This window comes from Mycteria americana, chromosome 11 (assembly GCF_035582795.1).
Source record: "Mycteria americana isolate JAX WOST 10 ecotype Jacksonville Zoo and Gardens chromosome 11, USCA_MyAme_1.0, whole genome shotgun sequence".
NCBI lineage: Eukaryota > Metazoa > Chordata > Aves > Ciconiiformes > Ciconiidae > Mycteria > Mycteria americana.
This window is the reverse complement of record NC_134375.1, coordinates 14,304,225-14,318,378: the sequence shown is the minus strand read 5'-3', so window position 1 is coordinate 14,318,378 and position 14,154 is coordinate 14,304,225. Positions and strand designations below refer to the sequence as shown.

Sequence of the window (14,154 nt, the reverse complement as noted above, 5' to 3'; positions counted from 1 at the left end):
CAATAGTATCCATGGTGAACTGCTGCTCTTTTTCTCCCTCTTTTGTTACTTAAAGGTTTGAACACAATGCTTTAATAGTGGGGTTTTTTTTCAGATCTCTAAAGCTTTTGGAGCTTTCTAGAGAGGAGATGGAAATTCTTCAGGAGAAAAGATGAGACAAAGTGGATTTGATTCTGATCTCATTTGATCCTTGGGAACGTCACTGCAGTCAATGTGTTTATTCCGCATTTAATCATGGTGCAAACTGGGGACTAGGTGGGAATTTGTGCATTGGGCCTAATTCAGGCCTAGAATGATCCCCGTATTTCCTGCATACTCTAACAAAAAGATTTCATGTCTTCAGGAAAGTTTTTGTATGGTTTACTGATTTGAAAACATGGCAATGAAATAGTGGCAAGAAACTAGTGCTGTAGCTCATTCTACTGTTTGTCATACTGGTGGTGAAAATATATATATAATGTTAAAAAATGCCACAAAAACTAAAAAAAAAAAACCCAAGCCAAAAAACCATGGTGACTTGGTCATTATTTAAATAGATTCTACGTAACCATATACACTTGCCAGCACCTTTTGGAGCGGAAGGAGAGGAGGGAGCAAGCTATTAGTTTCATTCTTACCTGCCACATCTTTTGAGTAACAATCGGTGTTTTTCCAACAGCGTACAACTAATAAAAGGTATTATTATAATTTAAAAATAAGTATGGGGTTATATTTAAAGTGCACCATCCTTATAAGACATCACCTGTGATATACTGGAAGGTAATAAATCATCTGGTAAATTAAATAATATATATTTTAAAAGGAAAACAGATATATATTGTTTAAAAACACACTCACAAATAAAGCAGCAAAAAGCTAAAGCAAACAAAAAATTTTTAGAGCAGGTGTTTAGAACTTGAATTTTTATGAGGAATTAGTTGACAGACTTACCCTTGGGTACAATCCCTCTAGTCCTTGGTAGGAATAGAATAAGTGGGTTTGATGCTACCCAAATATGATAATTTTGTGTACTTAAAGATAGGAGCAGCTGCTTTCTATGGGTCTTTGAGTCAGTGAAGTTTTAATATAACCATAAAGGTTTGAAATATTTGAGAGATAAAAGTGTGCAATTCCAGTTGGAGTTGAAAAATCAACACCGGAGTCTTCAAAGCAAAGGTTATTTTCTGTATTCAGAGTTGAGTCTGTATAATGCACAGATACATGAAAGGGGAAAATAGAAAACTGGCACCTGCAAGTGCAGGTATTACAGTAGCTTGTGTAATTGTACCAGGAATTAATTAAACTCTAGGAATTAATATGGGCCTGGAGAACTTTGAAGGTGTAAGTTCACATGTCTGAAAAGTACAGGACTTGCTATTTCTTACTCCTCTGTCTTCAGCGTTGAGCTTCTGGACAGCCCAAGGGCCTGATCCTGCAAGCCTGCAGTGTTCTGCGCTCCCGCTGCGGACAGCAGCCGCTGTGTGCACAGCAGCAGCTGGACTGCTTCCAGAGATCCAGCTAGACGTGTGCTCTTTCAGATTAGTCTGGTGTACTGTACAGTCTTGAGATGAAAGACTATTTAGTGCTCAGCTGGGGCTCAGATACTATTGTCACGAACTCTGTATAAAATAATATGAAATACATCAGCTGCCTACATTGCAGAAGGGAGACACTGAAGTATTCAACACCTGGTCTAGATCTGCAGAAATTAGTTAGCAGAGAATGGTGGCACCCACAGAGTGCAGTTATGTTGGGGCTGCGTTAATATGATACATGTAAAAATTTCATATATGATATAACTTTTACATACACAGATAATTAAAATCTGCTTCTTTAGATCAGGTAAAAGTGACATTTTGAGAGATGTTCAAGAGAAGTTTTTGTATGCTATTTCAAAACAGAGTCTGCACAAGACAACTGTCTGAAAGATTATTGGCTCCGTATCAAATGTAGAGCCAAGGAGGGCTCAAAGAGCTAGTTACCGAAATCCATATGGCATTTGAAGCAAGACAAGAAGAAATGAACATGCACTATGACATTATACCTGCAACCGCTCATAATAATGAATTAGGATTAAGTGATGTAAATTAACCTCTATAAGCTCAGAAGATCCTTCATTTGCAACAGATTATTGAATTATTGTACTGCTGATTTAAATTATGGCTTGCCTGCAAATTTATAAAAATCAAAGTCCTTTCTCTAACAAGACAGAAATGAGCAGTAGAAATCTGAAATGAGAGGACGATGGGTAAAAAAAGTTCAAACATTCAGAAAGCGTTATCCAAAGCTTGCATGAGAAGTACTCTGTCCTTTTGTCTGTCTCTGTAAAAAGTGGTGATTTTTTTTTCTGTGCTGATTTCTGACATAACTGACCAGCAGGGCCCACTTTTTTGCTATTCCATTAATAGGTTTTATCCAGAAAAGAATGGCAGGGAAATAAATATAAAGAACTATTTCCTTTTATACTGCATGAGGCCTTCTCACTACCTTTTGGCAACTGACCCTGGTACAGCAGGAGGAAAAATCTTGTTCTTGCTGTCTTGAAGCTAAACAAAGTGATCTTTACATTTGTCTTTTCACATAAATGTGGTTTTCAACATAGGTAAAAAGCAAAAACCCCATCCCTCCACTTTTCAGAGAAGAAAATTTTATAAAACAGGTTTTCTTTCCAAAATTCTTTGCCCTAGAGAAGAAGGAAAAATCTACCCAGAGGTTTCTGTGCCAGCCCAGCTCTATGATGGTAATTCTCTGATGGACCACAGAGACTGGACTAGCTTAAGTCATCAGTGGTGCCGGGGAAGGCTGAAGAAAACTGCTTCTCACCCTGATGAAAAAGGGTTTAGGATGCCTAAGTAAGGTAACTTGAAGGACGCCCAGGCTCTTTGCCAAGCAGATTGCCAATGGTCCACGATTAAGACCTTTCTCATGCAGTAAGAGGTGTTAAGGCCAGGTTGAAGTCCTCCAGAGAGCTAAGGGAGGACAACCTTTCAGCAAGTTGAAATGTTTTACCACTTTTGGATTTGTTCCAGACAAAGAATATACAAATACTTGTCTCAGAAAGTAGAGTTGTGAGGCTGAAGGAAGGTACTGCTTTTTAAACCTTTACCTATTCAACCACCGCTGGAGCAGGACTGCTAGGGCTGAAGTCTTTTGTATTCAGAGACACGCTAATGCCTTGAGAAGCTCCTGATCAGTACAACCCCCTGCAGAGCGGGACTTTTCCACAGAGAAGAAATATATTCGCACAAAAGGTCCTTTCAGATGCTTTACAACCAGGATGGAATAAAAATTGCAGAGTGCCTGTGATGGAGCCTACTGATTCCCATGTTCCAATAATTACCTCTTGCCTCCTCCCATCCCCGGCAAATAGATTATTGGAGAAATGGAAGAAAACTTTCAACCAAAGTAGCAAAGTACGTAAAGGGGAGAGCTCGAAACCCTGGTACTCAGCTTTTATTTATGGTTTCCTAAAAGCCGTGAAGTATTAATTTCAGATTTTGGAAGCATGGATTTTGGTGCTCAGTGTGTTCATTTTTTGCTGATCAGATGTTGTGGTTTCATGCTGGGAACACTGTGCAAGCTGTGCGCTGGGAGGGCAAAAAGCTATTTGAATGAATCTGTTGTCCTTCTTCAGTCTTTTGAAGTGAAGACTTCACTTCTGTCCAAGACTGAGTGAGAGTATCAGAAGGGAGATTTCTTAGCAGTTAGCAACCGTTTCATGTAGTTTTTCATCTCCAAGCTGTACTTAGTCTCAACTAGCTATTCAGCTCAGTTCAGTTCTCTACTCAGAAAACAAGACCTACATACAAGTTGCATATAGGAAAGAGTAAAGACAAAGTCAAATGTGAGAGAACAAGCCCCCTTTTTGATGTAGAATGTTCTCCTTTGTCATCTGAGAAAATTAACACACTGAGAAAGCCATCACTTGGGCTGCGTGTCTGACAGCTGGACAGACTTGTTTGAATAAACATATTAACTCATGACGCTGCTGGGGAATCCTGGAGTGACATTATTCTTCCTTTATGAACCTGAAATGACTTCTGGCTGGGCCTCTGTGAAGAATGAATGTACTTTTAATTTATAATAAAATAGTAGTTCAGGATTTAGTCCCTCTTTCCTTGCGGCATGTAAACTTCAAAAGCAAAGAAATGGTATTTATTTATTTTTGTAGTAGGGAATATATGGCAGTTACCTCTGAGTCATCAATTTTAAGATAAATGATGAGAGATAAAACCGAGAACACAATTTTGGCATCTTGGCAATACTGCCAGCATAAATTCCTTCCTACGGATATTTACATTAGAAGCTTGTTGTGAACTTGGGTATTTCACTCTTTTTGTCTTGTTTACTTGTTAGGAATCACTAACCAGTCAGTTATAGACCATAAAAGTTTAGATGAGGAGGTTCTGATTTAAATTCAAAGCACATTTTATGGACATAGAAGCCCAGAAGGCTGACTTGATGGCTTGCTTTCTTTAGACATTCCTGCTGTAGTCAATGAAACAGTGCCTTTGTGGTCTTTTAAAACATATCTATCAAAAGGCAAACAAAAAAGCAACTAGCCAGTTGAGTCCCTGTTAGCACTTTGACCTTACCATTGATCATAGTCTCTACGATTTGAACAAGAATCTTTAGTGGTTTTTAAGAAATACTGTTAGGCTACATTTTCTAATGTTCATCTCCCTGTGTTACCGAGCTGATCACCTTTTGCCATCAAGTACTATATCAATGTCAAAATTATTAATGTCGTGATTTAAGGCATATTAACGTCTGGCTACTGAAGTGCATGTTTTTTAAACTGTTTTCAGCTCAACTGGTTGACCTTCTAATGGAAGCAATATAATTTATCCACAATATTAGATTTCCTAGAAGATAAATTTTGAAAAGACACTGGCAGAAAATACTAATTTGTTCTACATTTTTCCTTAAGACTGAAATCTATAATGTATTTGTTTTTATTTCAGAAAAAAAAGGCACTTGTTTGAAAAGTAAGGCCTTGAAGTCTGCTAAACAGCATTTGTTTTACTGGCACTTTGATTTTATCCTGACTTTGATTTGCGTTTGTATACAGAGATGAATTACTACCAGATCTGCAGAATTTGAGAACAGCTTGCAAACTTTTTATGGGGTTTTAGTCCTTGATCCTGCAAACACTTTTATAGAAGGGAACAACTTTGTGCTCATAGAACGACTGAACTCTGCTCCCATTGAAGCTGTTGATAAATCTACCACTGATTTAAACAGAGCTACAGACAGGTCAGCATCGCTTGCTTTGACAAATAAGCATTAGCAGGACCAGGATCTAAGAAATCAGAAGTGCAAGCAAGCTAAGAGTAAACTATTCACCGACTGATAATCTTGAATGGATTAGCTGGGTCAGACATTGCTGGCAGTATTTAGAAGTATTGAGATACCTTACTGCTATTTATTACAAATGATTAAAAACACTTCAGTGGGTCAGTATTGCTTAAGTATCTTGCAGAACTAAGGCCCACAATTTATATGCTGTACTCTGAATGGTTGGGAGCAGGTTATTAAAATTAAGAATGAGAAAACTGAAGATGAACTTCTGATAGGATATACAAGCACTAAAACCAAAAGTGATTTTTGAAGATTTGGCAGGAAAAAGGACTTGCATATCTTCATGACTGGTTCAACTTTTGTTATCTATAATTTTATATGTATACATATGTAACTTTTCAGGAATGAAAAAGGGAGGAACAGCTTAGCATAGTGGCATATCTATTCTGGTCTTGTCTTGTAAACTTAAAATACTTCTAAAATTATATGATCAAGAACATCTGTTTCTCAGCTGGGGAATATTTAAGGGAAACTCATGCATTTTTACTGTGACTATGTGGAACTGGTCCTGCCACTCAGTAAACCTGCAAAGTCTTTCAGATTTTCAGAAAGTCTAAATCAGCATTGTTATACAGAATTTAATTAATGGAATCAGTGACTTCATTATTTGTGTTAATTTGTTAGCTGAAGATCTGGCTCATCAGTCCATGGCACACAGTGAAATACACTGCTAAAGGTATCAGTAAGGTTTGCAAAGTAACTAATGAGCAATGTTATTACAAATAACTGCTTTGAAATGTCTTTTCACTTTATATACATATGAAGACCATGATACGCACATGTTAAACTTTCAGTAAATGAAATAGTTACTAAAGACTAAGTACCTCTAGTTCCAACTCATCTCGGTCCATTTCTTGATGAATTCCTCCCATGTAGTCATTTGGGTCATAGTATTCATGCACTGATGGATGGCTGGAAAAAAAAGGTGTATTTTAGGACAGCACTCAGTACTCTAGTTAGCATATTAATCCATTCCAAGCTTATAGCAAGTCATCGTGAACATGATGGACTAACAACCAAACCAAGAAGTTGCATGTGGTTAATTATATACACTATATTGTTTACACTAATAAATGTATTAAACAAAATTACATGTATTATAAGAGGAGTCTAAAACATTTGGCACCTGATGATGAATGAGACTTTTAAAGAGTCTTAGCATTTATTAATGATTTTTCTCCAAATGTAAAGCTGAGTTGGGGACAAAATACACAGAATAGCGGCAAAGTAGGGTAAGGGGTACCAGGTGACAGCTAAGCGGGCAGATATTTGCAAGGGTTCAAGATGAGAGGGAATACTAGATTATTTACTTATAAACTCAGATTATTTGCAGACATGCAAGTAAAATCACCCTTGCCTACTTGTTTGGTATTTTTACTTTGCCTTAAAGACACAAAATTGTATCAAATTGCTAAGTATTATAAAAATAATTTGCCACCCAGCTATTTGGATCAACAGCATTTTATTGATTGATTTGAATGCAATAGGCTGTGCATAATGATTTAAATACTATTTCAATATGCACCACTCTTCATATTGCCATTCACTATTGGCATGCTGCTTTTCACAACTTGAGCTCTCTGACAGTTTCATTGTCTATACTTTGGAAGTTGTAGGCAGTGTAATGCTCTTGTGATCGCTTTTTTCTATGCTGGAATTTTATTTCTGCAATGAAAGTAAACTCCTTTTAATTCTCTGTTAACTAGATACGTGTTTCTTTGTAAGTGTGAGGCTATTTACGTAACAGCATCTGCTAATTGGCTAAGACACCCAAGCTGTTATATGCAGGCGAGATTACTTTGAATGGGATTTGGAGAAGTTACAGGAAGCATTAGGAAAAAAATGACTGTTTGCTTGCACGTGCATACTTGAATAGCTAACTGGCTGCCCTTGTACGTAGGGATAGCCGTGAGGCAGGCTATGTGGTTAAGACCAACATCTACAGCTCCAAGTAAGGCCACCGATGATGCTAGCAGTTGGAATCTACGTCTAACGATTAAGGGGCAATATGAAGTTACTTGATAGGACTGAGCTGGTATTATGCAGGCATGTTGCAATGTAAATGGTTCGTTATGAATTAGTCTTTGCCGTTTTCCTCGTGTATTTGGTTTTGCAGTTGGAAAGTCGCAGGTATTGAAACCCCTCTTGCAAATGTGTTTGCGGGTATGCAGTGTAGGTGCTCCAAGAATAAGTGTGTCCTCTCCACAGTGCTCTAAGCACTGCTGCTTGTTCACTGCAAACAAGCTTAAAGCTAGCCTTTTGCCAAATGTTTCCACTAAAACATGCAGCTGTGCTTGTTTTCAATGGGCTGGGAATAGGTGGCCATGCAGTAATATCTGATGGAACCATCTTTCAAGTAATCAGCACTGAGAGTCATGAGAGGAGCAGACATTGCACACAGAAGCCCTGTTCCTGGCTGAAAGTGTGAATGTTAACGTGCCGTGAACGTCACTTAGGAGCAGTACAAGATCGGTGCCTGTTTGTAGTCAAACTCTATTTCCTAGGAGCACTGTCAGGGATGTTTGGAGTGGTGTGCTGGGGTGTTTGTGTGCCGATGTCTGCAGCTCAGGCTCTCTGTGGGGTTCCCCTTCCAGAGCTGTACTGCACAGCCAGGACACGTGCACATTAGCACTGCCTCTCACCATGTACAGGACCATCTCAAAACCAGGTATTGCTGTGGATTGACCAGATCACAGTCTCTTATACGCAGCAACTGAGACATTCAGAATCCTTCTATTACTTTTTCCCTTGTGGAGATGCGTGGCAAGATGACAGGCAATTTGCATGGGTTCCTTGGGGAGCCGTTTTCCTCTCGAACAGCGTGTGAGGGCGTGGTGTGTGTGTGCCAGGAGATAATTGTCATTTTTATTTGTAAGTACAAAAGCATCAAACTACCATTAACAATAATTAAAATTTGATTCTAAAACATCCATGACAGCACTGGTAAGTAATTTTAGTCCTAGAAAATAATTTATTTGAGTAACATCGCTGCAGGGTTATAATAAAGTAATTAATACACTGGAACAGAATGTAGCAGCTCTTAGCATTACACAATTTATGGCAGCCATAAAAAATAAAGTTAAAACATAAGCAACCCAAAGAGGCAGTGAGAGGAATTACAAGAAGCAATAACTTTATCCATCAAATGCCAGCAAAAAATGAGCTTTATGAGGCCATGTTGTGACTCAGTGGCATTACTCATGTGAGTAATGGCTTGCTAGTGTGTACAAAAAATGGAAAAGTTTTGAGTTATGGCTCAATGGTGTATGAATCCTGGCTACTTCTGGGAGTACAGGTTCACCAGCAAGTAAAGGTGAGTTTGTGAACTACTTCTAATGTGCCACATAAGGAATGCAAGGATTTTCAAGGGCTTCACAAACGGTTACTTACTCTTCAGGCAGGAGGTACGGGTCTAGCACAGAGACGGGTGGAGTAGGGGAGCCCATCTTGCTTAGAGCCATGATGTGTTCAAAAGTGATATCTGTCTGTGTGCCCACATCTACCAGCTGGGACTCGTGAGGAGGAGTGAAGACCTTGGTGCGTGGAGTTCTTCTCAGGACCTGCACCACAATGGGCTCCTTGGCCGTTTTGAATGCTTCCACAGCCTGCTCGTGTGTTGCTTTAGATAAATCCTTCCCATTGACCTGTGGGAAGAAAGCAACCAAAGCAATGAGAGAAACAGTCAGAAAGTGGAGGATATCTTCGTTGGGTTTGGCTGTTAATTTTAAAGTCTCAGCTTCCATCTAAAGGTACATACAGCAAGTACCAGGAACTATTTATGCAATGTTATGCATCTCTCATTTCCCCCTTTCGCTACAGTAACTTTACAAATCCTGTTCTCTGCTTTTTATTTAGATAGTTAGATTTTACTGGGCTCACTCTTTGAACTAAAGTACAAACCAGCATCCCATTTGTTTCTTGCAGATTAGAAATCCCTCAGGTCTTGTTCAAACAAAACAAGTTATTGATTATCCTGTAATTTTTCTAGGGTTTTTTTTTTTTTTTTAATCTTTTAACCCTGTTTCTAAACAGAACTACTGGGACAAGAGCTGAAATTACAAAATTATATATCTGTGTCCAAGAAACAATTTTTCAGATGAAACATCATGATGGTACCCATTCACTGCAATAAAAACCCTGCATTTTAGGGATAGGATCCCTATACTGGGATAGGCAATAGAAATAATAAGGAAAAAACAATCATGGCTGTTTTTCCAAAATCAATTTTTGTCTGTGTAGCTTGGCCATTTCCCATCCCCAGATCTCACCACCATCATCTGCTGGTTGAGTGAATACTTATACAAAACAGAACACCATGGAAGGCAGGGGTCTGAAGAGAATTTGAACACAGATCCCTCCTATCTCAAAGGAATAGTGAAGCTCCTGTTCACAGCAGCAAAACCACGATGAGGCATTCAATTTTAGTACAAGGTTTACGGTTTCAAATCTTTGGCAAGCAGAGGTGTCCTTCCTGATCCAGAGAGAGGTCTTGAGCACTTCCAGCCCACTCTGGCTTTGCGTTTCACTCATGCTTAGCTTCCTTCCTCACATGGTTTCTAATGAATTCTTCCATAAGTATCTAAGTCTACCCAGGGGCTGTGAAAGAGATGAGGTCATATTTATCAGAATTTTTATAAAGCTGTAAAACCATAATTCTCATTTTGAGTTTTGGTTCGTGAGAAATTTTAATGTTTCTGTGTGTCTCTGCACGGATTGTAATTTTAAAGGAGCTGAACTCAATGAACAGTGTGGAATGAACTCAAAAAGGCAACTGTGGTGAAAAGACTGAATGTGTGCCCACTTCCTGCTGTTTCCAGCCCAAGATGGAGATTTCTTTTGAAATTCTTTCAACCTGTTTATTGAGACATCTGCAAATCCGAAAGGTCTGTGGGTTCATATGCAAAGAACTATGTTACAGACATAGTGGGAACCACTGGTAACTCCAGTTTAACCTGCAAACTGTTGGCATTTTAATACCGATGAAAAGAAACAATTAAAGAGAAGCTGCCCAGAGCAATGTGTTAGTGAAAGCTGTATAATGAAATTACAATCCTAAAGCATCATGCTATCATATAATTGTTGTCATGTTCTTTGGACTGGGGCAAGTGCTGGCTGACATGCAGAGGTAAACTGCAATTTGAGGTTTGAAGATGCTACTAGCACTGACAGTGAGGACCCCTATCATAGCAGTCCTTCTCATCAAGTCCTTCTCATATACTTTGTTTATATATTTTCTTTATGAATGATGTCTTACATTGTACTCTTTCCAATCAGACAGCTATTCTCAACTGCATTCTCAACTTTAATCAGAGGTATGAGTTGCACAGTGGAAACTGTTGCCTTCTGCATGGAAGTGCATGGAAGAGTAGGATATTTTTTCCAAGGCATAAAAATAATGAATTGCCTTGACTGATCGTAAATGCAATAGTGTCTAGCCTCAGGTATTAGTGGTGGCTACTACTTTGTCATTTAATCATTTTTGTACATGTCTGAAATGTATACTAATGTGGTGACTCTGCCACATTAGCTTCTTGAATATGATTGAAAACTCTAAAATATATGTCCAGATTCTGCTATCTCTACTTGTATCAGATAGCACTTAGTTCACGCTGTGCTATGCCATGTTTAGTCCCGTTAAAGTAAGTGGGGCAACTGAACGAGTAACATTACTCAGCACAGTAACTGAATTTAGCTCATACTTAACGTATTGCCCACAGCAAAAAGCTGGGTAATAATAAAGAGGGTTAAATCGAGTGCAGAATCGATTGAAAAGGCTAAATTCCTTCTGAATTACCTTGTGCACATAATACTTATTACGCTGTCATCTTTGGTTCATCTTAGGCGATGACACCAGGTTTTCTGTTAACCCAGCTGAGAATGGAAGGCGTTAGCATTAGATTTACATTACACAAACACTTGTATTGACCACAGTTGCTCACAGTAATGCATAGCATATAAAGTTTGGCCTGGTCAAATTAAATATCATTAACTCGTCCAATTGAGCAGATTACTTTAAAACAATTTGTACAGCTGTAAAATTAAGTTCAGTGTAATGTTTTCTCTGGAAAAAGGAAATGCTGATTATGGTTCCAGTTGTGTTATTTGCTGCAAATTAAATGTTGCACATTTTACTGTGTGCATCCTAATCTTTTTTTTGGTACAACTAAATCCAACAAGCAATCAAAATAAAAGAATCTAAATTGCAGCAAGTGTAGTGTTTTTCAGAAATGTGCTCTTGAGCAGGAAGCTTTTCATGTGAGCTGCTTTCTACATCTTTATGCTAAAAACTGGTAAAATCATGCAAAGGATAGCTTTCCAGTTTATTCCCCAATATTGTAATGAACTTGGATTACAGTTTGGTACAGGCCTGCATTTTAGTTTGGGTTCCTTAGGACATTTTATTTCTGCAAATCTGTGCACTGGCATCCTCTTTGTGCTTTCATATATATTTTTTATACAAATAATCATTACTTCAACGTCAGGTTGATATCAGGCAGGGAACAGGCGGTAGTTGGACTGTACCATAAATTGTTACTACAGGAATTATTTCTCAGTAGTATCCTGACTATGTTTTCTACAAGCTGATAATGCAGGACAAAAGTGCTGCATAGCAAGGCAGAAGGATGTGAGACCAGATCTTAGAATTTGGGAGAAGAGCCAGCTAAATTTTCATCTAAAACCTCTCCTCCTGCAAAGGGGACCTTCTGGAGAAAAGGCTCGTGACTTTCTGGCGTTTGGCTTTTGGTTGGGGCTCAGCATTTCTTAGGCTTGCCTGCTGCAGGCTGTGAGGCTGCCACTGCTGAGCTCCCCCTCTGGCAGCAGCCACAGCAGAACTGCTACGTGTGGGTTGTCACAAATGCCCATTCATCAGTGGCTTAACTGTAGATACCGGCCAGTGAATCAGACTGTTGAGGAGCACGTGCTCACCTTGTTCTGCTTCGTTTGGCACAAGGGTAGCCCCAACAGAGGGGCTGGAGAAAACCTGGGGCAGGGACACTAAAAGTGCTGTACGTAATGGCATCAGGGCTGCTCTGCTAGAACATTTCATCTTGTATTGCTGGATCCAAGTCAGAATTGAGCATTTCACTGGGTATTTGTATTCGACAATCTCCACTCGGACATTTCAGAATACTAGGATTCTGCAGAGCATGGTAAATAAATAACTCTAAAAGGGGGTTTATATTTGATGTATATACAATTTTATATCATGGGTTTGATAAGATAGCAAGGATTATAGTAAAATGAAAGCATAACTCACTGTACCATTATTATTATGATGGGTTTCTTAATGCACTGCTAAAATATGGTTGGGGATTTTGTCTTTAGAAGTTAGTAATTCTATGAAATGTGGCAGCACCCACATCACGTTAGGCAAACAATTCTCCAGACAGTAGCTGTTTACGTGATGAATGGTTTCAGGGTCAGTCTGTGGATTTCTTACAAGAGACTGATTCCTGAACTCAATTTGGGTGGAATCCTTTTAGCTCTACAAGTTTCTGTTTGGATCGGCAGTCTCGGCCAACGTGGTGGACTGCCGACATATTAGATGTGTTCAGAACTGCACTAACAAAATAAGAGTTAATGGGTTGCACAGAGCTATCACTGTTAACCATTAGATTCTGAATGTGGAATGACGGAAGAACATGCAATGATACAAAAATATGCTTTAAAGTGATTTACAGCAGGGAAATTACACTGTCTGAACCTGGGCCCTTAAAAACCTGGGGTAACTGCTACATTATGTGGTAAATACCGAGCAGTGAATAGTTTGTATTTACTTTTCTTTACTATTTCCCATCCCAGCACATCAATAATATCATTTTCCGTTGAAGGGACATGAGGATGGGAATGCTACAATATTTGGTTAATGAAAACTAGTAATTCTCAAGTCTGCTTATGTATAACAGGGCTAAATTGCTTGTTTGTCTAGAAAAAGTAGCAGGTATTGGTATTTTATTTCTAGTAGCACAAAAATGATGCAGAAGAAAAATATACTGGGATGACCTCAATGCTCTGATTTCTGGTATCCATGTAGAGTTAGTACTTGTGGCTAATCTTGAGTCCTTCCGAAACTTCACCAAATAGATGATATTGATTAAAATGTTTAGTTTCTATCTGGAGAATTTGTCACAACTGACAAACAATTATTCCCAGTGCTTAAAAGCCAATAAATATATCTGTACAGTTTCACTTTGTTAAAAAAATAGTGGCTCTATAATCATAGACTTTATTCCTAATGCTGCTGAATTGTGCTCAGCAAAATTCTTTCTTATAAATAGTTACATCTGAAATAACACAGAAGAAAAAAACATCCATGCATATGAATACTTGAGAAGACTGCCAAAAACTACAAATATGCATAATTTCTTAAGAACATTACATGCCATGTGACAGAGACAATGGGATCTTTCATGGCAAAAAAGATGGATAAATTAACTTGTCTGAAATGTTGAAATGCTTAGCTTTTGGACCTTCTTTGCATTGAAAATATATTGAATATGGAGAAAGCTGTAGTTAAACTGAACTGAATGGACCTTGATGAAATTTGTGGTGGAGCCAGATAGTAGGCTTAGCAACTGCATGAGACACAGAGATAAATACTCTGAATTAAGACCATACAGTAAATAAGGAAGGGATGCTTGATTTTTTTTTTTAAATATAGATTATGTAATGATTATGAAATAGAATAGTATTTATAGTATAGTAATTTACAGTATATACTGTATGTTATATTCCTTTGCCCAAAAGTACAAAGAGCACGTTACCTAAAATCTACATTGTAAAGGCAGCAAGAAATCTACAGCTAAACATGGC

General features: G+C 38.3%; 1 protein-coding gene across 2 annotated transcripts in view; it reads right to left on the bottom strand.

Moving 5' to 3' along the window:
- Positions 1-14,154, bottom strand: part of PDZRN3 (PDZ domain containing ring finger 3) — a 148,372-nt gene that overhangs the window by 9,724 nt on the left and 124,494 nt on the right. For both annotated transcript variants that reach the window (XM_075514325.1, XM_075514326.1), the window contains 2 exons: positions 8,731-8,984; positions 6,165-6,252 (listed from right to left, as the gene is read on the bottom strand). In XM_075514325.1, the coding sequence (XP_075370440.1) occupies positions 6,165-6,252; positions 8,731-8,984 (342 nt within the window). The remainder of the gene's footprint in view (positions 1-6,164; positions 6,253-8,730; positions 8,985-14,154) is intronic.